The sequence below is a fragment of the Clinocottus analis genome, unplaced genomic scaffold, assembly GCF_023055335.1.
Source record: "Clinocottus analis isolate CAN_PGR_092001 unplaced genomic scaffold, fCliAna1.0.p SCAF_8, whole genome shotgun sequence".
Classification (NCBI taxonomy): Eukaryota; Metazoa; Chordata; class Actinopteri; order Perciformes; family Cottidae; genus Clinocottus; species Clinocottus analis.
Genome location: NW_027176240.1, coordinates 15,773,878 through 15,801,162, shown reverse-complemented (window position 1 = coordinate 15,801,162; position 27,285 = coordinate 15,773,878). Strand labels below are relative to the sequence as shown.

At 41.6% G+C, this 27,285-nt stretch overlaps 1 protein-coding gene across 2 annotated transcripts; it reads right to left on the bottom strand.

Moving 5' to 3' along the window:
• Positions 1 to 3,896: 3,896 nt before the first annotated feature.
• LOC137780098 (piggyBac transposable element-derived protein 1-like) lies at positions 3,897 to 6,482 on the bottom strand. Of its 2 annotated transcripts, none has more exons than XM_068568439.1 (2): positions 6,366 to 6,482; positions 3,897 to 5,782 (listed from the first exon to the last, which is right to left on the bottom strand). In XM_068568439.1, the coding sequence occupies exons 1-2, from the start codon at positions 6,366 to 6,368 to the stop codon at positions 4,181 to 4,183; spliced, it is 1,605 nt and encodes a 534-aa protein (XP_068424540.1). In that variant the 5' UTR covers positions 6,369 to 6,482; the 3' UTR covers positions 3,897 to 4,180. The 2 variants fall into 2 exon arrangements, with proteins under 2 accessions (XP_068424540.1, XP_068424539.1); XM_068568438.1 differs by lacking the exon at positions 6,366 to 6,482 and adding an exon at positions 5,943 to 6,012.
• Positions 6,483 to 27,285: the final 20,803 nt, after the last annotated feature.

Genomic DNA, 27,285 nt, shown 5'->3' with positions numbered 1-27,285 from the left:
GAATCAATGTGAAACAGTTTGCAGTCGCTTATTCAGGAAAGTTTCTTCAACATGCAGCACACGATTGTAAACATTGCTTATTTGTTTCCCAGCAACAAAAAGTGAATTTTCTTTGTGGAAAAAAAAAAGAGGCACAATAAATCAACAATCGGCACCGGGCTGATCCAAATGGAAAATGCTCGGAACGACAAACAATTCCAGCAGCCATTCAAGGCTGCCTCTTCCCCTGCAACGCTTTGATATATTGTCTTGAGCATCAGAATTATGAAAAAGCGGCGCTCTGTGCTCTCTGAAGCTTTCTTCTTTTGCATTCATCACAAGTATGCAGGGAACATGCCAGCCTAGATAGATAACTGCTCATGAAGGAGCCCAAAAACAGGCACGTAACTTGTTCACTGGGGGAGCCCTGGGAGGCCCCTATCTGATGAGTGAAAGAAAGGGGACAAGCGGAGCAACAGTGTGAGTGCAGACGCGGCGCTAGAGATACTGCAGGGTTATTGATGCGCTGCAATAAAGCAGCAGGAGGCCTGTTAGGACGAGCTTAAGAGCTTGTCTCCGTCGCCTTAGCACTATCAATCAGAACATTTACAGCCAATTAACAGCGGCTCATTGCATCAAAGCCAACGGATACTGTCACAGCCCCTCCCCGGCCCCAAAAAACTATTTTCTATTTCTAGAAAAAAAGGCATATCTCATAGACTATCATGAAGCTGAAAAATGTTCATGAATAGAGAGTGAGCTGTGTGACTTGCTTGGTGTGGCTCTTCCTTAGTGCTGTCACTTAAAGGCGTCTCACTTAATGTGGGGGAAGAAGGCAGTGAAGCCCTTGATCTTAAATTGTTAATACATAGCTAATTATTTCAAATGCTGCTCAACTTCACTGCAGTAGTCATGGATATTGCATGAAAGGACTTTGAGGGAAATCAGGCAAAAGGTTGGATGGCTGTCAGCGGGGTGTGAGATGAATTACAGGCTCACAGAAACTGTGAATTATAGGCGCGCGTATCGATCTGGACATGTTGAGAGCATGAAATAACAAAAGAAGCCAATAACGCTGGCTCGCTCTCCAAGGAATCGCATCAGAGTGCAGATCTTACTCTTGTGCTATCAGAGCAGCATCAACACGACAACCTTCTGTTATTCCACTTAAGAAACAAAATAAAACCATCTTGCACTGCATGAATACATAAATGTAAACATATGACTTGGTTACAACACTCAAAACCGCCTTTGTGGTATAGTTTCCTGGACTGCATTAGCTGATTTTCTGGCCTGGACATCCAGCAGACCCGGGTTTCTGGCCACCTGATAAGCCCGATATTCACTCTTTTTTTAGCTCAGTTTTTAGTCCCCACCAACTCTTGAGAGGAATATTTGCTTTTTCCTCTACTTTATGCTCCACTTGTCTGGCTGCCATTTGGTGCCGGTTGAAAACAATTGCCCGCCGCAACTGGAAACAACAATGACGAGCGTGGTAAGGTTGAACCAAAACAGTGAAGTTCCCACTCATGAGAACTAAACAGTGATTTAAAATGAAATGTTCAGTGGAGCAGAGCTGCAGAGCCATTGGCTCATTGTTGATGTTTACATACGGACTCGGGCAGCTTTAAAAATGTTCTGCTTAAATGATCCAACCCTTCAGTCATCCAGGTTGTGCTGTGCTGCCTGAGTTATAGTTGATGCAAAACAATGAGGTAATTCCACATTCACTCATTTTATTTGACTTTTTAACATACTGGCTGAGCTGAAATACTTTCAAGAATATTGGATCCCTCTCCAGGTTTAATTGGCGTGCTGTTTGTCACACCCACATTTACTTCATTTTTTTTTTTTCACTGCGGTTGTTCTAAAGCAATAGTGCGTTATTAAAAACACTGACACTGTGAATATTAAAGTTTAATGATGTGTGTGACAGCGGCGTGGTAAACAACAATACCTTTTTACTAATTTACACCGTGATTAAAATGTTGATGAAACGCAGATTTGTTCTTTATCAGTCGACAGGCGTCTCTTTTTTTGAATTAATGTGGATCTGGAGTCCAATTACCTGGATGGGAATTAATCAAAACTCACCTGCAGAAGACAAGAATCGACAAATCAGTCATTCTCGTCTGGGCCTGGCGATCCCTCCAGACACATAAGGACACGCAGGGACATCTCTACTCTCTGTGCCGTGTGGTTCAATGTTCTGGATACGAGTGAGATTGTGTTCTCTCTGCGAATAGAGATATATCAAACAGACAATTTTTCAGTTGTCTTTATTTCACTTGTTGGCAGAATGTGTTTAGAATGTGGATACCATTTATTTAAAAGTATGCAACATTAAAAGTGAAGTTCTCCCTCCCTCTTCTTGGCATAGTGGCTCAGACCTTTGGAGGAGTTTCTTGTATTGTCTCCAAGAAACAATATGTAACTTTTCTTCACCGTTGCACTTTCGACTTTGTGCAACATCGCTGACAGCTCTCTGGCACTGCCAGGGAGAAATTTTAATCTTTTAGAGGGTTTGGGTGATATTCTCGTGTCACTTGGTTGGCCTTTAATATTGGCGCTGGGGTAACACTTCACAATAGGTACCCACTTTCCCAGGGAGTTGCTAAGGAACGAGCGCAGAACCAATAGGAATCGAGAACTGTATTATTAGATCCTGATAAGTTCCTCGAGAACAATACGATATACATGGCTCATTCGATATTAATCAGTCACAATTACCGTGGACTCCGCAAACTGTCCATTTTCTTCGTGCATTGTTCTGTATTAACCATAAATCAGCTGCTGTGAAACACAAGAATAAGAACAACTCATTAATGACTTATTACTTAATCATTAAGTTCCTCTATTTGTGTACTACACAGTAAAGTGATACATTATACTGAGCAGTGACTAAGAAAACCCTTGGTACTACAAGATCATTACTTAGGCTAAAGTAGTACATTCAAGGACAAATTCATAATTAGTTCCTTAACAAACCAGAGACATCAGGATCCTAAAGTCAAATATTTTAGCCATCATAATAAGTCCAGATGCATAAAAATAATCACATCCTCTGTCAAGTTCTGTAATAATAGTGATAACGACGGCTTAAGAAAAAAACACTGCATGTACCAGTGAAAGCAAGCTTTAGAAGTCGACAATGAAGCCGTAAATAATGTTTCCAATAAAAAAAAAGAGGTGTACTGTTTCCAAAAAGGGTTTTTTCATACCCCATGTGTGTATTTTTCCCATGTTAAGGGAAGGCTCCAAATAAAATGATAAATAAGGCCGGGGAGAGTCTTGTTTCTTATAAAATGAAGCCTTGTCCACCACAATCCTTTCGTGCTGTCCCTCATCATTATCTAATGATGAATTAAAATAGCATCTCTCAGTTTGTTCTCTGCTATCTCTCCATTATAGCCTGTGCTTTTAAGATGAGATATTCAGCAACTACTTATTAATAATTGATTTATTATCAGGTCAAGCCTGATTCATTCCTCACTCAGGAAATAACATTGTCATTTTGAATCTCGTTAGTTTTTTTCCAGCTATTTTTTTATACTTATCAACCATTAATCTCTGTGGCTCAAGTGGTGTCCTTGTCAGATTGTTGAGCAGCATCTGAAACCCCCGCAAACGAGTGAAGGAATTGGAAAAGGCTGCTTTGATAACGTTCCAAAACTGACCATACAATAATCAAATTTACTTCCCTCCACACTTTAGATTTAAATACACTTGCCACTTTCCCACAACACTTACATTCTATGCACTATAATTGTATAGATTCACATGTAAATATTCATGCTCCCATTTATTGTATTCTGTCAAATGTTGAATGTTATGCACCTCCCGCCAGAACAAATTCCTTGTATGTGAAAACACATATGGCAATAAATGGTTCTGATGCACACAGTGTTTGATCAGGCTTTGACTTTTCTCTCAAGCGCTCTTTATTTCTTTATTCTACTTTTTATCTTTTAATGGGCACTCATTGAAACTCAAAATGTCAACCCTAGCGCTATTGGGAGGACATAACAATACTCTTTTACCGTTGTGACATTTAAAAAAATATTTAATAGGTAGAAAAACCAAACAAAGGTGAAACAAAGTTACCATATATAATACAATACAAGAAATACACATACACAGCGAAAGGAACATGTATTTCAAAACAAGAATATTAACAGCACAGTCAACATACACAACAACATTAGGCCACTTGTTCATGGTAATTGATGAAGCAGTTACGCTCACTGTTGATGCATAGGTGGACCTTGCAGACCCTGCAAACCATATTCGATCTTATTATGTTGCCTTTCCTGCTGCAGTACTTGCAGGTCTGGCGGTTGGCATAGACAGGGGCATGAAAGAGGGACAGATTGAACCGCTCAGCATCATTTGGGGTGTGGCGGCGGTGTCCCCGAACAGGCTTAGGGATATCAGCAGTGCTGGTCAGGCTGTCAGAGGCCAATGAGCTCTTTCCGGAGCTAGAAGTGACTGGGCTTGGGCTGCCGGCAGCTCTAAACACAGAGAATCTGAAACCCTTCAGAGACTGGCTTTTGACACCGAGGGCCTTGCAGTCCCGCCTGTACATAAGCCAGGCATTTGTGAGGCTGACATCAATGCAGTAGGCAAACAGTCGCATGTACCACCTCCTGGACTTCATGGGGGTGCTGTAGCGGTGGACCAACATGTCACGCTTGTCAAGGCCCCTCATGTTGGCATCGTAACTCCTGATGACAGCTGGACAGCTCGGCTCCACCCTCACATTTGTTGACAGTATAGTGACCGGTTTGTTCTCCTCCATCTCCATCTTGATGTGTGTTGCTGTGGGGGAGGACATGGAACTGGCCAGGACAGAGACGATCTGGCTGGTGGCACCCAAGGCTTTTTGTTCAGGTGTCAGCGAGGCGCCATGGCCCTTCAGGGTAGTTTTGCCCTGGTATAACACCATGTCATGGATGAAGCCATCCTCAGAGGCCCTGGCAAACAACTTAAAACCAGATTTGTGTGGCTGGTTTTTTATATAGTGCTTCAGGTTGCTTGCTGTCTTCCCTTTGTAGGCAATCATCACCTCCTCTACAAACTGTCTGGGGGTCTGTGGCTCAAGTAGGAAGGCAGTCGTGAGGAAGCTAAACAGAGGCCGGACTTTGAAGAAGCGGTCACTGGTGCCATGGATCTCTGTGTTGTCACAGAAGTGGACAACCCTTTTCAGTAGCCTGAACCTCTTAGATGACATCAGGTTGGCAACCTGAGGGACCCTGGTCTCCATGACCCAGTAGTCTTCAACGGCTGGAAGCAAAACAACTCCCATATAGATGAGGATGGCCACAAAGGTCATAATTTCTTCTTCATTTGTGTGGAAAGTGGTGTTTATGTCTTTCTGAGCGGCGTATAAGTTTGTTTGGTGGGTTATATGACTGATGATTTTGTCATTAAAATACCTTGTAAAGTAATGAAAAGGGGTTTTGATGTAGTCAGGGGGGGAGTGCTGGTATTCAGGCAGGGCTGTGTTGTTTATGTCAACTTTGTGCCAGGTGGTTGGTCTGGCTGCTGACTTACTGCATTTACATGGCCTCTTGGCTTCTGGCCGCTCATCATCATCATCATCACTTTCCAGGACCACTTCCACCGAGGGGCCCATGTCGCTTGGGCCTGGAGTGTCCTGGTTGTGGGTGGTCAGGACCAAGTCAGGGTCTGCCACATCGTCACTGTCACTTTGTTCTTCATCTTCATCATCACTGATGGCAGGGTGGGCTGGCACAACAACAGTCTGCCATCTCTGGCCATATAACACAGAAGGAGACACGTCCTAAAAAAATAAACATGCAATAAAACTTCTGTTATAAGGTCATACACTGAAAAATCCCTCATATTCAATATTTATAGCTTGAATATTTGAAAATGGGTTAACATTCTCTCATCACTGTATAGTGGTCAATGCTCTTCTTTGAACAGATAGTGAACTCAACTGTTTGCATAGTTTCACCTCAAGACGACATCACGAACCTCTGCCTCGTTAATTGGAAGCTCTCCAAAGACATTTTTAATAGTCTGTTTCAAAACAGAGTATTTGTTTGATGAAACAGCGACATTGTAAAGTACAACGTCTACTCCGGTATGTTGTGACCAGAGACTTTGTACGAGAAGGATTGACATTGAGTTGCAGAACAATATGGCAGTCACGAGGACAGCTACGTGTTTTCTTGCTATTCTCAACATCTGCCGTAACTACGACAACAGCAGACGCCTTCGGCCGAAAGTCGTCAATTAACAGAGCCGCCTCTTAATCCGGGCGCATGATCGCATGATATGATGCCTGCGTTTTTCATACACGCATGTAATCACTTAGTGCAACAATTCAACCCTAACATGTGTAAGTTCCATCAACTTACCATGGTTAGTTTAGTTGTTTGACTCGTAATTGTAGATAGAGTCGCGCTGCGAACCGTCTCTTCCGGGATTCAGAAAAAAAAAAGAGTCAGATGCGCTCCAGGTCTTTGCTGATTGTTCAAATGCCACAAAGGCGGGTTTTGTGACGTAAGAAGTTCTTTGCTGATTGGCTGGGTGACGACCACGTGATTTTCTTGAACGCATTGCGGCGCGGGAAAGACGCCATAAGTACAGCGTTGCGGAAATGACCATATATGGTTATCTTGCCCGATAAAGGTTAAACCAAGTGCTACTTTGATGGGAGACTGCCCAAAACCATATCCTGATTTAAACAATTACTGCATCCAACCTTGTTTTAAGAATACTGTCATTACGCAGGCTTTTTGACAAGATATTAACACTTTGGGCTTTAGATGTAATTCAAGCTCCACTTTGTTGCCTTAAAGATAACACATCCCTGTTTTGGATAGATTACATTTGTATATTGATTATTAGTTTCGGCAGCTCTGTTGTGGTAGGAAACGTAATTGCAGCCTGAATTATTTTAATTAGAAAACTTTTTTTCTAGTGATGAAGCACTACATGTCTTTACCACAAGAAAGACAAAGCAGAGAACCAGACTGTAAACCACTTTGGGTAATGTCAGAGAAAAAAAAATGTTTAACGTTAATTAAGTAAAAAAACAGATAGGAAGGTTTGCGCCATAGTTCTCTCTCTCTCTCTCTCTCTCTCTCTCTCTCTCTCTCTCTCTCTGATATAAATATCATATATATGTGTGTGTATATATATATGATATAAATATCATATATATGTGTGTGTATATATATATGATATAAATATCATATATATATATATATATATATATATATATATATATATATATATATGTGATATTTATATCATATAGACATATATACACATATGTTTGTGTGTGTGTATATACACACATGTGTATATGTACTCTCAGACCAGTCAGGCTTGAATTTTAACTCAGCAATATAATGAAGATATTAATCACGATGTCAATGCTCCAAAATATAATTACTCTAATGTTTGGTTTCTGTCACGGCTTTTCAGCACTTGGTAACTGAAACATCTTGTATTGCCAGCTTCTCGTAGAACAGCTGAAAAATGTGATTAGTCTCCAAGATGGAGCATAACGTTTGGAAAGTGAGAAATGTCCGCGCCTCGCAAAGAGATCCTCGAGTCATTGATATTGATCAACAACACTGCCGGCTCCCCTGCAGATGGATGGTGGTCATTCAGAGCTCTGGAGCCAGTAAAAACCTTAGTTATTGCTCTTTAAAAATGTGTCCATCCCCTCCTGGGACCAGGAACAGACGGAGAAAGGCAGACAGAGAGAGAGAGAAAAAAAAAGATCTCACGGAGAATCAATGTAAATGTGAGATGTGGATGTGACACACAATGAGGAAGATTTGGGTGTATTATGAAAGGAACATTTGGGGTCTTGATTATGGTCTTGGCTTCTCTATTCACTCAATGATGGACAGCACGTTCTCATTCCAACTCGTCACACATTGACACTTCTTCAAGTCTCTTACACACAAGAACACACAGTCGCACATTAATGGTTAATGTTGTGAATTCTAACAAAAAAACATACGAGGGTGAATGCAACACAACCACTTAGTGAGGATTAGACACCAAAACCACTTAGTGATGTTTGGGAAAATAATCATGTTTGGGCAAAAATAAGTGCTTATATTTAGATTCAGGCAACAAAACAACTTAGTTAGGTTCAGGAGAACCATCCTGGTTTAAAATACCACATCAGTTACGATAACTTTGGGACCCAAGTCCTGGGTTTGTTTGACTAATCCACCTGTTTTTATTTCGGTCTAAATGCTCTAAACGAGTGGTTATTAACCTTTTTCCAGTGATGTACCCCTTGTGAAATATTATTTAAGTCGATTAAAAGAAAGATGTTCTACACAGCGCTGTGCCATCAGTGTCTGATTATATATAAAATACATACAATTCAGTTCATGAACTTACTTTTATTTTGTTGAATATTTTTTTAAATAGCTATTTTTAAAGAATTCTTTTAATGAATGCTCCTTTGAAGTATATTATAAAAAAAAAAATCTCACATACTCCCTGGAGTGCCTTCACGTACCCCCAGGGCTACACGTACACATACCCCCATTCGAGAACCACTACTCTGCGTCACACTCACGGAGCACGGCTACCAATGGAGTGGGTGGGTTCACGTCTTTACTTGAAAGTCCCGCGGGGAGTCAAACACCATCGGTGTTTGAGTCAAACACCATCGGTGTTTGACTCCCCGGCAATGAGAATTGGCCATTGATAGATTGACATGTTGAGTCAGAGGGCTGGAGCAGGCTGGGTAATCATCTCGACTCTTTAACCCCTGCTTATTCTGCCTTTGTGAGATCTCTCTGGTGATAAATTACGACATGGATTCAAGTGTATTTATTTTAAATAATGTATTCAGCTCCTTTATGAGCTAATCTATACCTGTAATGTTTTATTCTGTCTCATTTACATTGAGTACGTGTCTACCTACAGTAATAATTGTAGCCTTTGTGTCATGTTATAAGGAGTGTGTGTGAGAAAGAGAACCACACACCCCTGTCACAACCACCAGCAGGACTTCTATGACAAGGGCAGCAGCCTTAATTAATTCTGATGGCTCCCCCTCACCCTCCACACAGCTCTGAAGGTCATCCTCCACACTGATGAAAAAGCTGAAAGAAAAGCATTTTCATAAGTGATAATCAACTGCTTATTCCTTCAAACTCCACGTCCAATAAGTATTACTGTAAGCTCGGTATGCAATCTGTCAGGTGGTTCTGTGCTGCCGGAGGGGGGATTTGCTGCCGTGTCGGCCCGACAAACAGAATTGATTGAGGTTGTTTCGGCCCAAGAGAGGCCCGGAGAGCCCCAAAAAAGAAGCCATAAAAATTGACAAACAACGGCTGAAGAAAGGAGTTGGCATTCACGTAAACAGACCGACTAAATATGAAATGTAGCTAAAATATATCCCTGGCGATTTATGCTGAAGATTTTGTGTTTAAGGCCACACTCCCGTGGTTAGTTTCATAGCTGCTGTCACATTCATCCTCATCCTCACTGTTAGCTTTTGGACCAGTCATGAGTTTCAGCCAGAGATTATTATATCATATATATATATATATATATATATATATATATATATATATATATATATATATATATATATATATATATATATATATATATATATATATGTATTTGAAGGCTCCTCTGTAACAGGGCAAAGACAGTCCTCGCTGTGAACAGAGCTTATAGAGGCGATAGAAGACTATCTCGCTGCACACGCATTGTGTGGATTTGATTCAGGATCGATAGCGTGAAAACCACAAAGCAGCGAGGCAACTTCAAAGAGGAAGGCCGATGAGCTATGTATGGAGAATAAGAATAATAACGAACCAAGTATGAAGAAGAGCTACGGGGGGAAATCGATTGGATTCCGGTGATTCAGAGAAAACATAGAAGCTCTATAAACTTCTACTTTGACTTTATACACATTTTCTAGCTTCTAGAAACATCTCACTTCCTGCAAGCTGTTGAATACAAACCTCGATGGATTATAAAATTGGTAAACCGCCTCGGACTTGGTTTTTAAATGATACCCACTTTAACATAACGTACGTTCACTCCCACTGCTCAGAGACAACCTCGGACGTGTTTCCGAGAATAGACGCGTTTTGGTTTATTGGAATGTACTTTTATATGAATCTGCTGTCAGAGGCTATATCAGGTTTTAAGACGAGAAAAGTTCACACGGACTGGAGGTCAGTTCGTAGCCGCTGCACTGATGTTGCTATGGAGACATTGCCATTGGAAACCAAGGGAAGATTTCAGCAAGTACAAGACAAAAACAGGTAATCTGTCAGTACTTTGATGAGAATCTAAAACCAGCAAAGCTTCAGATACTTTCTTTTTATTTTAAATTGAAAGCAGTCACAAAAGATAATCAAGGTAATCTTTGATGCAATGTTTTTGCTTGTGCCACAGAACACTGGATTCTCAGATTATGAAGCTGTCAGATTACTGAAGAAGTTAAAAGTTCTTAGAATATAAAAAACCAGCAAGTGTTTTGTAATGCTAGAGAGGTGCTATATAAATAAATACATCTAAAGACTTTATCAGGGAATCAAAGGTTAGCTCCAGGCTGTCTGTAAAGATGGAGATGTACATCACTTCCTGTGCGCTTGAGGGTTGTTGTTTTTCCCAGGTAGATTACTACAGACAATATGACGGTTTGCATCGCATTCGTGTGTTGCAGTATATTAACGGGGGATAACAAGAAGCCAAATTTGACTCGTATTGAAATGCAAAGATTAGAGTAAAACACGATTGGCTCTGCAGTGCAGTTATCCGCAGTTAAATTCTACTATTTTACGTGTCTGGATGAAAACCCGAGGGAGGTTTCTCACACATTGATTAGCACTCGTGGCCATTAAGACTCCCAAGTGGATTACACTTAGTTTTAAAGACTAGAAAAAGGCCATTACCATTCAATTATAAGGCACTTATGTGGCAATCATCTCAGCACACAGGAGGACTTTTCATGCAGTTATCATTAATGTTATGCACTAAATAATCTTGATATTCTATTGATAGTAACACTCTGGATTCAATGGATGCAGGATGAAAGATTCGCCTCCAGAGAACAAACGCGAGTTGGCTGGTCGCTCCGTTTGCAGTCTGGGAAAACATTTCAATTGTAATACGCAGGAAACCTCTGACATTTTGATTCAAAACGCTGCAAAAGAATATCATTTATCATTTTCCATTCATTTTGTTATTAGATCATAATGCAACTGTCACTTGTTTGTTAATATATCAAAATCTATTGTGTCACATTTTGACCTGAACGGTGATGAAAATCTGTCCTCACACGCCGTTTAACAGAAGCTGTCTCATAAATGATATAGCAGCAAGGCGTGAAGTACAAATACCGTTAAAAGAGCTATGAGGCAGAGAGCAAATCAAACGAATGGGATGTACATTCATGTTTTTTTTTTTCCTTAAAAGAAAATACAGCCTTTGATGGAGCTTCACCCGTGCATTCCAGTTGTCTGGCAACAGAAGATTGCGCTCCAATGAGATAGCAATCTTGTAAGTGATTTACTTGGACAAAAAGGAAATGGAGTGGCAAAAGTGGGCATAGGTCTCATGTCTGTGTGCTATGTACCTGCTGGTATCTCCAGAAGCGTACAGGAGGCGGAGTGATCGTCATACAGCAGATGAAGATACAATCAGTGTGATGTTGACACTCACTTATGCCAAAGTGGAAGCCAGGAAGTGTGTTTGTTGAATTCACAAGAGGCTGTGACCTCTCATTGATTACATGTAAACATATCTAAGAGATGCCTGAGCAAAGACACTGCTGCCAATGTCTTTTACTTTACAACACAGCAGCAGAAGTTCTGGGCTAAAATATCAGTGCTGGCTCACCATCAAGTGTGATGGCAAGTGAAGGCTTAGCAGAGAAGTACACCACTCCCCACAGGCTAAACATGCTGTTCCTCACACCTTGCTCTGCAAGCCCTTCTCTCTTGTATCTGTAGTCTTCTCCGAGACTTACAGCCAGCCAGCCTCACACGAATAATGTTTGGTACTGCGGCGCTCTGTGTCAGAGGCCATGTTCCAGCTTCACCAGGAAGGGAAACTTGAAGAACTTTTGTTTCGTGTCAGATACTAAGAAATCAGTAAAAAGGCCTTTTAAAAAGCACAAAGTTGAGACAAGGACTTTGATGACACATTTCAGATTCATCTTTACTCATGTCTTGTCAAGTTTGGGGCTGATGATCCAGGCAAAGTTTGAAAAGTCTGAAATTCCCAAGGATGTCTTGTGAATGAGGAGACTTCACAAAGGCTTTTTTTTTTTTCCAGACTTCGACATTCTCCCCAGAACTTTGACACAAAGGACAAGCGGGCCGAGCCATGTCGTCTCTGTGAATTGCATCTAAGACCATTTTGCGGAGACCACTGCCTTGCACTCACCGAATCAAATCAAGCCTGTCAAATTGGAGCTGCTGGAATCCTGGCCCAGCGAGCGCCGCGTTTCAGTCTGTCGACCTCACCTCCTCCCTTTTTCCCCTGCACAGCCAGCCTCTCTCCTCCTTTAAGCGCTGTCATTACAACTCAGTCAATACACTGAAAACCCTGTGCTGGGATACGTGGAGCGGCCTGGGGCACACCAATCAGTATGTGTGGCGAAGAGCGCGGCTATAAATTCATTTAGATTCTTTGTGTCAGAAATTGAGGTGGTGCTTAATGATTAGGAATGCCATGGATTTGGATCCCAGAGATATTGAGCTGCTGTTAGAAAAGGCGACCCCCTTCATGATCGTTTGCTTCTTCGCTCACGCGGCTGTGCAGCCGGTCAATAACAATGACTGTCTTCTCCTGCGTGAAACTGCAATTATCTGTCAAACTTATTTCAAGGTCACAGAATAGTAAACAAGTGCCAGGAATGTGTGGAGGGGCGGGGGGGGAAGCAACGACAGTGTCTGAAATTATTGATTCAAGTCAGATGAAAAGCAGAACAAACGAGCTTCAGCACAAAAGGTGTCATGTCACACATCAGCATAGATACAGACATCACATCGAGTCAACATTAAACTATACAGGATCGTGTGGAATTATTATTTATTTGTCAGCTACTTCATAATGAGAAATATTGGATGCATGTAATATTCAAAATCTCAACTCGCCGTTTTCAAAAATAGAACAATGAGGTTTAAAAACAGCGTTGTTTGTTTGGTTCCCATAAGTTATCAAGTGTCTTAAAGAACAACCTGTTAAGGTAACACAGTTAACAATGAAGTCGAATTACCAGTTAATGATTTAGGTTTCATTCAATTTAGCAGAAAATATATACTGAGCTTTACTTCACTATAAAACTCTAGAAGCAAGTAGAGGGATAGGTATTGCCTGATGCCGTAGAAATACATTAACTGCATTTAAGGGCCAGTGTGTAGCGTTTAGAGGCATTTACTGGAATAAACATCATATACATTGTAACACGCTTCTGTTACCTTCCAGAGTTTCTCCCCCGGTACCAATGACACAAGGTATTGCTTTGCAAATACTTTTATTGTGTCCGCACGCTCTGGCAGACTGTGCCTCAGGCTCTACCTCTCTCAAATCCATCCCGATAGCTTAATAATATAGGGAAGCCACACAAAACATCCAATCAGTTCCAGCTGAGGCCAATTAGGCCTCTTTCCTGCACCTGTTCCCCAAGCCACTCCCCTCCAGAGCTGAGCCTAAACACGCCCCCGCCACCGCATACATGCTATAGGTTTTAGTTAGTGCATAATCACCTGAAACTGAGGATTGTTGCGTTTTGGTTCGCTTAGAATGAGCCCCTTCACGTCTACATACGGTTTCTACAGAAGCCCAGAATGGACAAACCAAACACTGGCTGCGGTCCAATAGTCAAATAATCACCTCCTAACGTCTAACCCTAAGCACTTTTCCTTGACCTCTGTGGAAACGTCACGGGGTCAAGGAAAGGTGGTAAGGAGAATTCATGAGGAGTTAGGAAAAGACAACCGCGGTGTTTAGAGGATCAGACTACACTTTCACTAAGCGACGCACAGGCGATGTTAGTGACGTCGGTCTGTCTGCAGCGGTGAAACTACAACGTTGTAGTCCATCTCTGACCACAATAAGCATCTTAAATACTTTGTCTGTGTTACAGTGTTGCGTCATGCAGATGATTAAACAACCCGGTTCATATATTACTTTATTAACGAGGATGGAATAAAAATGAACGTAGGAATATGAAAGTGAAACCAAGAGATTTTACACAGAGTACAAAGCTACTAAACTGTCTTTTCAGTTTCAAACCTGCTGAATGAAATATGTTAGCCCACTAACGATGTGTGTCATATGTGTGTCTCATATCCATTTATGATGTTATAGTTTATATGCAGATTATAATCTGATCATAAAAATATGCAGACAACAGTTTATGAAACACCACACAGCTTTATGGTGCTTTATTGTAATGTAACAAAATAGTGGATTAAAAAGATGATTATCATAAACATGAGTCAGGCTAAAGAGCTCGACCAGTTTAATACTTTCATTAAAACTTCTGTAACTAAAGTAAAATAAAAGAATGAGGGCTGAGCTGTTTCATCACTTTACAGCCGTGTTTAACAACAGCAACGTAACGCTTATAGTTTTCCAGCCGGTTTAACAGAATATTGAAAGTATTTACAAGTTACGCTAATTATTATTTACATGATCTGCGTTTGTCGGTCATGATCGTTTGTTCTCGTGAACAGCCGAATAAAACGTCACTTTAAATGTTGCCGCCTCAAGGGATTGTGGGTCGGCATTTTCTCCTTTCCTTTCGTTAAGGAAGGTCCAGTGCTTCCTAAGCTAAAGGAGCTAAGTTAGGAGGCATGAAGCTCCTTTCCTTTGCATTTAGAGAATCCGACCGGCACTTATCATGGCGGCCACTTAGGTACTTCCGGGTCATTTCCCTCAGTGAGGAAGCTTCCTAACCAAAAAGGACCATTCGACTGCAACCACTGGCTCTGCATTGGGCTTGCATGGCCACCACAGTTCAGAGGGAGGGGTGAGTAAAGGGCCATTCAGTTGGTGGTGATCTAGAGCCTCACCGCTAGATGCCACTAAATCCGACACACTGCGCCTTCAACTGCAGCTTAAGTTTTAATAATTAGTTAAAAGTCTCATGAGTTGTGAAAATGTGTAAAACCAATTAATTGTCAGTCACACTGACTGAATTAAATTTGCTCTCCATTTCCATTTCCTCAGTATTAAGGGCTTGACACGTTGGCTCTGGTTGCGGTTGGAGACACTTTTGTCCAAGAGCTTGTAGAAAGATGGACTGAGAGGCTGCGCTGTGACCTTGTTGAGTCATACGTGTTCGGGGGAAGTGGATAAGCATCACCAAGGTTACATTCGTTCAACTGTGCATTTCAAATCAAAAGACTTTGAAGGAATGCTTCACCCGTAAAATAACTAGTTGTAGAAAAGTTTTAAAAAACTCGGGTCACCTTAAATTCTTGAAGAAAAACTTTTCAAAGATAATAAAAAAACATAAATTGGGTCATTCTAGTCCACCAAATGCTTTTTTAGCATCCAGCTGCAAAATAAAGTTTCAGGAGCACAGAGGTTCTTTGTGTACTCATTTCATAAATATAGATTCACTCCATCATTGTTAGTAGTTTCTAAACACTTCTGAGAGTTGCACAGCATAATTTTAATAATACCCAATGGATCACGGTGCGAGCAATGCTCCATCCGAACTGAAGATGCCTCTTTAATTTGGAGGAAAATCACGTCCTTGTTGTGATAATGAAGATATTGACGAACCTGTAATGAACCAGATGACTGACACATCAGTAGATAAAGCAGAAGGGCTTACATTTACATACTAATTCCTGCATTTTTTACAAGAATAGGCATATGTTGCTCAAAGCATAAAACTGCTCAATATTCATCGCGCATGCTTTGCTTATTTCCATGTTGGCCTGCATTAATAAGCAAACAAAAACAAGCTTGGTGCTAGTTTCCGGTTTGCTGGCCGTTTTGTGTGTGAAGCTGTGGAGTATAACAGCATAAAGTATCAAACCCAAGCAGAGTTTGGAAGTGCACAGAGGGAGGATGAGACAGTCAGGGAGGAACGGGGATAATCTTTCATTCAGACCTATTTTCTTGGTGATCTTAAAACTTCTTCTGTTCGCGATCACGCTGTCAGCTCTGCTCCAGTTTTCTCTTCGAGGTTTTCTATCTATCAGGACTGCAGTTAAAAGGATTCAGAAAGCATCATTAGAGCAGCAAACAACTATTATGTGTGTAAAGATATAACGGAGAAATGTCTACCTGAGCACAGAGTGAAGTCGCTCCGTGTGTGTTGTTATTTAAGATTCTCTGATATCGCTTGGTTGACCCTGCTGTGCGGTGGTTGTTGTAGCGTAGGTAACACACCCACTCTCCAGTCCCCCTTCAGTTAAACACTGTTAGCTCTGTCAGCACCTTTGCTCCGAGCCCCCGGCGCATGTAACGCCATGTTGAGCCGTTGAGACGCAATTAAAATGCTCCCAATCTCGTCGTATATGTGCACCTTGTTAAGATGAACCTTCTATGTGCATACAGTAATATGTCCACATATAGATACATTAAAGTTTAACTGAAAACTAAGCTATAGTGTCCCGCTGACCATGGAGAGATAGAGGAAATATTAATACCCCTCAAGTGTCCATGTTACATTTGAAGATGCAGCCAGCAGTTGGTTAGCTTAGCTTTGCACAAAGGTTGAAAACAGCCTAGCTCTGTCCACATGTAACCAAATATGTGGACCAGCAAAAGTCATTAATTAACATGTAATATCTAATTTGTTTAATCCACACAAGAAAAGACAGTGTTTTACTGTAATTATGTTGTGGACTGTATTTCTTGGCTAGAAGCAGTGTTTCCTGGGGTTTCCACTCTTTGGCTGGCAGCCTTGATGTGACTGCGCAGTAGGTTTTACATGTTTTTTTGTACATATTAAACAAACAAGTAATGTGTTAATTAATGAGCTTTTTATGTGTTGCGTTGGGCAGATTGTTGCTGCAAGGTCCAGCTACCAAAGACACGGAAAATATTTGAAATTTAAAAGCTCCTGCGTTGCAAAATAAAAGACAATAAAGGTATGAAATAAGCTGTGGAGAGAGAGTAGTTTTGAGGTATAAGAATGGGTGTGAAAATAGCCTCAGACTGTTAAAAAGCAAGCTTGAGGTTGGCTGATGTTGCCACTGATAATGATATCATAAGACACCCACAGGAATGATCAGCTTTGGTCTATAAGAATAGGATTTACTCACAGCCTTTGCAGTGCGGCACGCTGCAGGAAGCAAGCCAGGTTTAAAGATCAACACAGGCAGTGAAACACCTAAAACTAAGGCAGGAGGATGTTAACTAAATCTAACAAAAAGTTAGACGTGTCGGGAATCTACTCTCCAAGTGAATAGCGCTCTTAAAGTGCAACAAGAACAACTGATAATAGGGAGAGGGATGTTATATAGCAAGAACACTAGGGTCGTGCAGGCTTTGGTCTTTGCAGAGGCAACCCTCAAAGGAACAAAATAACACCCCCAGACTGTGGCAATTAATTGAAGAGTAAGTGGCAAAGTTCAAATTGTGCCAAAGCAGACTGGGGGCAAAGAGAGTAGAAAGGCTTAGTTAGGAAAAAGTTTGACGGGTGGCCTCTATGATTATATGAGGAGAATATGATGTGCTAGAGTCACCACAAATCCCAGCCAGTGGCTATGATGTTGTCTGTGTTAAGTTGCAGTAACATAGAGACATATCCTGTCAGGATGCAAAGTCTTTCTCTCCCCAGGAGTCCTTGGCTGCAGCAGCCAGTAGTAACCAATAATTAATAATTAATCTGCAACAATTTGGCTTCAGTGGCTTTCAGGCATACATTACTCCCCACACTTTGAAGCTATTTTTTAATTTAAATAAATAAAACCCATTTGGTAAATTTACGCGTATTTACTTTGTCAGACAACGGATTCTACATTACGACCTTAAAGTGTTTGAGTCGCAGGGCAGATTAGTGAAAGGATTAAAGCTGCCAACTGGATGCTCACACAAGGTAGCCCCGCACTAAAGCATGCCCTGCTTTATGGTCTATTTGACTTTAAATACAATCCCAATTTGTAAAATGAATACCACGCTGTGTTGAAGAACACTTAAAACTAGAGATTACAATGTAAATTAATTCATTGAGACGAAGAGGGTCATTTTCTGATAGACTTCTATACAACCACAGGAGTTGCCCCCTGCTGGCCAAGAATACAAGTTTTAAAGCACTTCTGCATTGGCGTCACTTTTCAGACTTAAAGGTTGCCTCCTGGGGGTTCCAGACGTCCCGCTCTCTCCAACCATGTGTTCAATCTCATCCTAAGGAACAAACCAGATGAGAAATACAATCTCTCCAGTGTGTGTGCCGAAGCCCATTGTCTCATGATTTGCACGATTTGGCTATTTGGAACTAGAAATAGCTGCTATTTATTGGACACAATCTAGCACCTTTTCTTTTACAGACAGAAAGACCGAAGGAATTGTCCCCAAAAGAATAATTCATTTTTAATGTGCATGTCCAGTAGACGCGGGTATCATGACTCAAGAGTGTGCAGACTCATGCACCCGGAGTTTACTCAAGATGTTACATGCTCAGGGATTATGGGCTCAGCTAGTGAGTCTTTCTAGAGAGAAAGAGAGAGAAAGTGCTTTAGAATATGTAAATCTATCTCATGCCTAAAACATTAACTGTGTATTAAATATGGGTGTACATTACGATAGCAGTTCAGTTCCTTTCTGGTACTGAAAAATCCCTTCCTTCCGAACATCCCATCGTCTGCTCATCCTGTCAGTACAAATCAAAAGACCTGCTCAGTTTCTTTATGAGCCTCCTCTGTACATTTCTGAACATGTGACCTTCTGCAATTGGTCCCTGACGACTAATTATTTTTCTTTTAGCAGTCCGTTTGTTGCTGGGGAAACATACGAGTTGGATTAGAGTGTGAGGAATCAAAGCTTCCTCCCACAGCAGTAAGAGACGACTGGACGTCGTATCAGCTCATATTGATTTGGTAGCGAGACATACAATGAATCTCACTTTACTTTACTCTCAAGAGCTGCTTTCACTTTGGAAAAATCCCCTTTAATATTTGCAGCTTCAGGATTAACTAATACTCAGTGTGTGTGTGTGGGTTAGGCCGTTGAAGCTATTGTCATAGGCTATAAAAGCGTTGACATTTCTTACTCAAAAATCATAATTGTCAAGCTATATCATATCGGTGGCATTGATGCAGAAACATGTGCAAGGAGACACTTGATTGACAGAGCCCTTGAGATGTTTCAACATTCAGGATTCAGCATAGGCAGCAGCCAGCAGGCATCCTGGTCTCATGCAGTGTGGCTGCGTCTACGATGAGAGCCCAGCAGTGTTTCTGAGAGGTGCAGTATAGCTTTAATGAGTAGGTTGAAATGCAGCTATATGCATTTGCATTCTGAATCCTGAGTGCAGGTTGAGAGCGATGCTTGCACACCAAAGAAAAGTATTTCGATGCGGCAGAGTTTATCTATGTGAGTGGGCTCGCATATGAAGAGTCAAGAAGTCGCACATGAACTTGAATTATAATTCAAAAGATACAAAGCGGCGCGTTGTTAATGTTGCAGAAAATGCAAGAATTACAAACAGCGCGGAGCAAAAAAGATACGGCTCAGACTGTCATCTGTACTCTTATGGTCCATCTTCATTGGAAAAATCCAACATTTTATGTAACACTCAAGGCGCTGTACAAACATGTACCTCTGTGCTCGAGACCTTTTCAACAGAACTGCCTGGTAAATGCTATTCTCAGTGTGAAGAAAAAGGCTTTTCGGTTTCAATGTGCTTGCAACCCATCTGCCGTGCACTGGAATGGCTTCAGCCCCAACTGACCAGTATCACAATGAGGGGACACACAGGCATTACCTGCTCTTGCTGACAGACCGTGACAGTGGCCATTACCAGCTCCACTCGCACTGTCGGAAGAGCCAGTCCAGGTTATTATCTGGTGGAGTAAAGGGACAAAGAAATTTCATACGCGCCGGGGGGAAAAACCACACGGTTTTACGTTTTCAATAGCTCTGTAGTCAAGGGAGAAATTGTTGCAGTCGAGGCAACATGAGGTATGCAGTTAGTCTAATTTTCTCCCGATTACATACAGATTCACCTGTCTATACCAGGAAACAGCCTAAATGTGGGCCATTTAAAAAACTATCACAGGACAATTTAAAGTTTCCCAGGAAAGGATGTTGAGTTCAAAAGGTAGAAAGAAGTAAATAAAGGATATGTGTTTAAATGTCATTCAAATTATGCAAATGTCTACTCCTGAAAGTATAATTTCAGACTACATAATCTTTTCTTATGGACACAAATGACAACCAACCAACTACTGCAGGGACAGCGGAGCACTTTGCCCGTTGTCACAAGTTACAGTTAACTTAGTTAGCTGTAACAGTTAACCCCGAGTGTAAAAAAAGAAAGGATGCATCTTAGTTTTATTAAAATAATGAGTATAAGTCTGTGCATGCATGCCCGTGTCTCTCTGTGTCTGTTCACAGGTTATGCTCGCAATCTACAGAAGCAAACTGCATAATATTTTGGGTGCTCAGTAATGGTGGCAGGTGAATGGATTTCTTGTGGTTGCAGTGACACACTCGGACTTTCAAAGTGCTTTGTCTTTCTTACTTTTGCCTGTTTGACGCTGCCATTGATTGGCGGCTGAGTCCTCACTCACCGCCACTAACCGCCCGCTGGCCTCCAGGGGCCGCAAGTGACCACACAGCTCAATTCTTCACGGGCAAGTGGAAAACACATCTGATAGGTAATTTCAGTTTAGACTAAGGTTGGCTAATTTTGGGTCGTATTCATTAAAATAACACAATATTGCAGACTCACCTTGTGGAGCTCTGCGCTAAACTGAGTGCATCGCTCTGGTTGCTCATGTTTTTAGGTTTCTAAAAAGGATGGATCCTTTTTCAAAGGAAATAACCTTCCTCATGTCCTTTTTCAAAGGAAATAACCTTCCTCATGTCCTTTTTCAAAGGAAATAACCTTCCTCATGTCCTTTTTCAAAGGAAATCACACTACTTTTTTTCTTTTTTTTATTGTAAACGATATGTTATCAAACTGATATACCAGGTTGTGCCGTCATCATTCATTCCTTCAAAACAAACATCTTTGAGCAAAGACCTACAAGGACAAGGCAGTAAACAAGGCGGCGTTTGTGCTGCACACATCCCCTTACAACTTACCGGAGGCCGGCTTTAGCAGATTTCTATGAAGCAGCCTTCAATGGTGCAGACACGGGTCAAAGATAAGACCACTTTAATCAACCACTTTCATCTTGATAAAGGACTTTTGACAGGAACTCCAGGAGAATTCAATACTCAGACTTTCCTTTCCATCCGCAAAGAAAACACGCCTTTTGTTTTTCAAATGACGACTTTTCTGCTCTTAAGATGCTTCTGCCAAACTGGAATTTAAACAACACTCTTATCATGACCTGTGTCACATTACCCTTTATCCCAGTCTGTACAAAATAAAAGCGTATCACTTTTTTTTTCACGAGTACACCTTTAAAAACTGTTGAACGTATTGATCTGTGACCTGACGACTGGAATGATTGTACTCACACTACTTGCAATACTAATCCTAACCCTGATCTTTCATTCCTGCATTCACATGTATATCCAGCATATTCATTTTCAGACGAGGAAGTGCATTTTGAAGTGCTAACTGCTTCTAGACGAAAACATTTCTAAAAATTAACCTTTCAAAGTGAAAGCCCTTGAATCCGTCAAATAACACTAAGGATTCAACAATGTTATTATTCATGGTTTGCCACTCTTCCATGTTTGCTTGTGACCACAACAATCTTAAAACCTTCCATTTCCCCTGATTGCCGATGACCAGAAAAAAAACAACAAAATACTGTGACAAGAAATGATTTTGAGGTGCCATATATTACAGGTGCTTAAATTGCCCCCGCCTCTGGCTATTTCCTGGTAATGAGGGTAAATGAATTGAAAAATGTAGATGGACCTGAACGGCCAATGGAGAAATTGATTCCACAGTGGCTGACATCTCCATGCTGAAAACAGAGAGGGAGTGAAAGAGGCTGACACTGTGGGGACTCTGGGAGAGTGACGCCCGCCCCGCCCTCCTTCACCCCGCGGTTCAGTTGCTGGATTATGGTCTGATTGAGCACTCTCCCCTTGATCTTGACTTCCTGCTATGCCCCAGTGATTTCCGCTAAAATTTGTATTCAGTGTTTTACCCCACCTCTTCGGCTCTATATATTTTTTTGAATATGCACTTTTTGAATTAGAATGATAGTGCGTCTCGGTCATGCTGATCTGAATGCCTGCTTGATTAATTACCCTTCACTTTGACGTATTGCTGATGTATGTGTTTTATGTTTTCATCTAATTGCCTATGCATGAGTCAGACGTGCAGTAAATTGTTTCCATATTTCTTAAGTGCAGATTCCACTCAATGGGACACATTGAACAGTAATCTATGCAGTGTTTATCAAAATGAGCAAAATGGCCATTATTTGTTGCCAGTATGGAGAGAGGAGAGCCGCTTCAGATGTGCATGCTGCAATATCCCACAAGTTACGCCAAATTGGATGCACTCCCGTGAACTACTTACCTCCTTCCATTTATTGTCAGTGAGCGAGACAATTTTCACCCCCATCTCCAGAGAGCAGTCTGGCTTTAATCGGAATCTGCATTTATAGTCTTGTAAGAGCAGGGATTAATTCTGGCAGGCCGCTCACATAAATGCTGCGTAATTATTGTCATTCAAATGCTTCATGTCGGCCTTCTGGAGGGGAACCACGGGTTTAACCACACTGTCTGATCCTCCAGAGACGGAAGAAGATATTTGTATGAAACAAGAGTGAGGAGCATTAGCATTAGTATTAACATTAGCAAAAGGAAGCCCGTTTGTTTTTATTGAATAACAACACTTGGGTTTGCCATCGCAAAAAAAATGCTACATTTTCAAAAGAAACATAATATTGAGCTCCGCGGAAATTTCGGTGACACAACGTCATACAGCCCCATCTGGCTGGTTCAGCGCCACAGTTGCTTGATTGATCACAATGTACGGTCACCTGGCAGTCATTAATCGGAGCAGAAGGTCGCAATGTCAGGGAAAGAAACACCTTGTTTTCACGAGTGGAGAACGACTCAATCTGTCATATTCAGTGATATGAAAAAACAGAAACCCTGCATAGCTAGTTATTAAGAGTTAAAAGTGGTGTACTATCCATATTGTAAGCTTAATTTGGTACATTTATTACACCTCCTGATGCAATTTTAATTCATTTTTAGGGGAGATATAACACTAATCATTTGTGAGCATTAAACAGTGTCCCTAAGTGTTTTTACATAAAATCATTGCACACATAAGATACACCTCATTTCAGTTCAAGACATCACAGAGAAATAGTTTCACAAAAGGATTGTATTGTATTTTAGTCTTCCGATAAGCCTTATGTTTCTCTTTGGCAGCAACAGAACCACGCCCATGCGATCCTGATTGTGGGCCAAGGTTGGTAACTCAATCAAGGGAGCCTGTAATTTCCTCTGGTGGTGGGAAAAGAACTATGGAGAGGACTCTGGCAAACACTGGGTGTTAATTAGAAGAAGGGAATGAACCTGAGCTGGTTATAATGAGCTGAAGAGGCGGCGGGTTGACGAGAAAGGAACTTTTTCAACTTACTCTGAACTCATTTTACAAAATTCCACACACAAAAAAAATACCAAGGCCGTCGAGAAGATGTGAGTGGATATGCGTAGTCACAATCATTTGGGGTTAAATGAATGAAATGATACATTATTACATTACATACACCAGTTTTAATGGCGTTGGTTCCCTCATCTAACACTTAGAGAATTAGCAGATGGTGAATAAGCACTAAAAGCCAATTTGAAGTTGTGTGATTTAGATACACTTAACACACATTTACTCTTGGCAAGAGCAGTTATGCAGAGCAGAGGTGGGCCCATTATAGATCATGCATAACAAGAAGTTTTGACTTCAAAATTGTAGTCCTTTTCATCCCTCTTCCCTCACTCAAGGGACCACAGGGATGTTAGTCTTCATGTGACACTAGTGCCAGACTACTTGAGGTTGCAGCTTATACAAGGAGCTGTCCCCGTAATGCGTAACATAAGTGCTAAAGCGGATGCCAAACTAAAGGTACCTGAAAATCACCCGCTCTAGATTAAAAGGGAAATGATTCAGTGAAACACTCATTTGAATCTAAGGCACACTGTGTCTTAAAAGCTTTTTTCGACTCTTTTCTTTGTACAGAAAAACAAAGCTCTGCATAAATACTCAGTGCCCCATCGTGTCTGCCTGAGCAGTAAACACACACACATCGCTCTGCTCTCTTTCTAAGAGCCAGAATGATGGCAGCGTAAAGGGCTTTTCATGCTGACTTTTCTCTAACAGCTCAGTCATTGAAAACAGTATGTGAAAGCCTTGGAGTCCAGCCAGACAAAGAGACACTGTCTGTAGTGCGGGGCATGAGGATCCTTCCCTTCAGGCTGCTTGATGCGAGTAAAAATACATTAAAAAAAATGTACAAAGTGTCAGTGACAGGAACAGTGTCTTGAGGAGACTTGGATTGAGAACTCTCTCAGATGCCTTTATTTCCAGATACAATTCTGAAGCAAACTCATGATATCTCATGAAGCTATTTTTCTCCAGTGAAATGACACTGAAATTAGTTTTTTTTGGGACCTGGAGGGATCATAAGAAAAGGAAATGGTTTCCGTATTAACTGCAAGGCAGACTAGCCTGTGCTCCCCCTCGGCATCATGTTGAGCAATAGAAACTCAAAAATGTAGGGCAGACCTCTTTTACAATCCCTCTCTCCCTCCCTCCCCTTCTGCATCTTTTGGGCTAAAACGAGGTGTTCCAATACTGCTCTGATGAGAGGCTTTTCCTCCGTGCCCCCCTCCTCTCCTGTCCCCCCGTTATGAAGCTAGACTAAATGCCTCTTGCGAAATTCAGACACACAAAAGCTGAAACAATTGCACTTGGTTGCAAAGAACCTAGCTTATGCAGGAATTGTATTAATGAATAATGTCACTTTAGTTTAAACGCACTTTGCTCAAAGCAGGTCTCTCCTAACAGACTCTCTCTCAGTCCAATGGGTCCTTCCTCTGTTGTTCCATGTGTATCTATCTCATTTTTCCTTATCTAGCCAGCACCAAATGCCTCTGGCACAAGACAATGGAGATTGTGATGGGTGGTCGGAATCGCAGCCCAGCTTCCGTCTCATTTCCAATTCATTGAAATAAGCGCTGGCGCTGCATCTTAGCCAAAAAACACACTGGTTATGTTCATGGACGCCTCGGAGCGCTGCTGCCGTTGGGTGGCGTCCCTCTGTATCACAGGACTGCGAGTTCTGACTGACCCAAATACATCGTTTTGAGTAGCGGTGGCACATTTTCACAGAGAAAATGAGTCACATCATGAACAAGCCGTCGCCAAATTAAATGGTTTACTTTTGAATCTCCATTGGGACAGTGATCATGTTTGCTGTGTCTTCTTGTGACCCTATTCTACTGCGTGGAAAATATTCAAAGTGAGAGTAATCTTTTTTCATGTCGCTGTATTTTAAAAAAGGTGCACCAGGTGCAACTTTCATATCTCATCGCACACAGATGACCGTGCTACATCTACATGGTCTCCTAAGGTTGCTAATTAACATCAGTAACTCTGCTGTAACCTGACGAGCTGCTGAGAGACCGAATGAATGTTGCCTCCATTTGGGAACAAACCTCCTCTCCCTTGTTCCCCCTCTCCTTCCTCCCTCGCTGGAATTACACAACACACATTTTTGTCTTTCCAAAAAATCACTGCCTACTCTGTTTTGGAACCAAATCTCCCTGCCCATAGGAATTTCAAAGCACTCCCAATGTCTGAGCGCCCCCCCCCCCCACTATCCGGCATCCTTCTCCCCATCGTCCTGCATCCTCCCCTGCTTAGCGACGTAGGATGGTGCTACAATACGAGCCAGCGAGCACATTTCATTCTCAAGCCAAAAAAAGCACATGAAAGAGAGATTTTTGCAAGAAGTATTTTGCATGGTGATATATTGACTCTTTGCGGTATTTCTGCCGTATTTGTTCTGCCCTAGTTAGCTAGCTTACTTTCTTTTGTGAAAATATGACTTCATAAAAAAAAGAAAAACGCCCAGCTGTGATAAACAATTTTCATTCAATGTTAACTTATCGATACACAGAGACGACGTATTCTTCTTGAGTAGCCTATAGTTGTGTTACTAATGTTCACAGTCTGCTGGTAATGGCATACTTGATCGCTAATTTAGTCGGCAGTATGCAGTACATACTGACGCAGTATGTAGTATGCAGTACACAACCCCGCTCCTGTATCCATGGCCCAGAGGATTGAACTCAGCTTCAGAGACGATGTCGGTTTGCTAATGAGGCTGGTAGTTTGTTCAGCTTTGGATACCTCCTCAGGTTGGAGCGTTCCGCTTGAGGCTGTAGTAAGACCGTGGCCGTGTCTACTACCGAACACTTGCGCACTTCGAGCACTGACGTTCAGTGTTTAGAGCGCCACACTGACAAAACCAGCAGAATTCAGTGCACTGAAAGTACCCGTGTGGCGCACTACAAACGGTCAAAAAAATTCAGTTTAAAACGATGGACACTACTCGCACTGAACGGGCGCCATCTTGGCTATGTAGCGGAAGAGGAGGAGCCCTTTCCGCCAGCTTTTCATTCATTTATTTATATCCTCCTGCCGCGATTGTGAAGGTGTTGCAGTTTCCATATAGGTTGGAGAAAGGGGAACACAAGGGACAAAAATAGGGTAAGTGCGTTCATTTTGTCAGTTTTAGTTTCGCAGGTGTCACGAGCAGATTTGCGGACGTCACTTCCGGCAATTGGTTAACGTAAGTGGTCCATTTGATACAGCGCTTGTCAGCGACACATATGTTAGTGCACTGTATTGCAGTGTACTTTGTAAAGTGTTCGGTAGTAGACACGGCCCATGACTACCTATAGTTTGGAAGATGGTGTCCTGTTTCTTAGCCTTCCACAACTCAAACCGCAAGAGATAGAGTTTTAGAAATGGATTTAAGGGTGCAACTGCTCTAAAGTAAGCTAATGTTGTTAGCATGTCCCGCTAACCAACACGTAGTCCAAGAAGCAACACTGTAACTACATCCATCACGAATAAAGAGAACACTGTATATTTGTTTATACTCCACCAATCCCAGCGAGGGGAAAACAGTCTGAGAGAAAAAGTGCGGG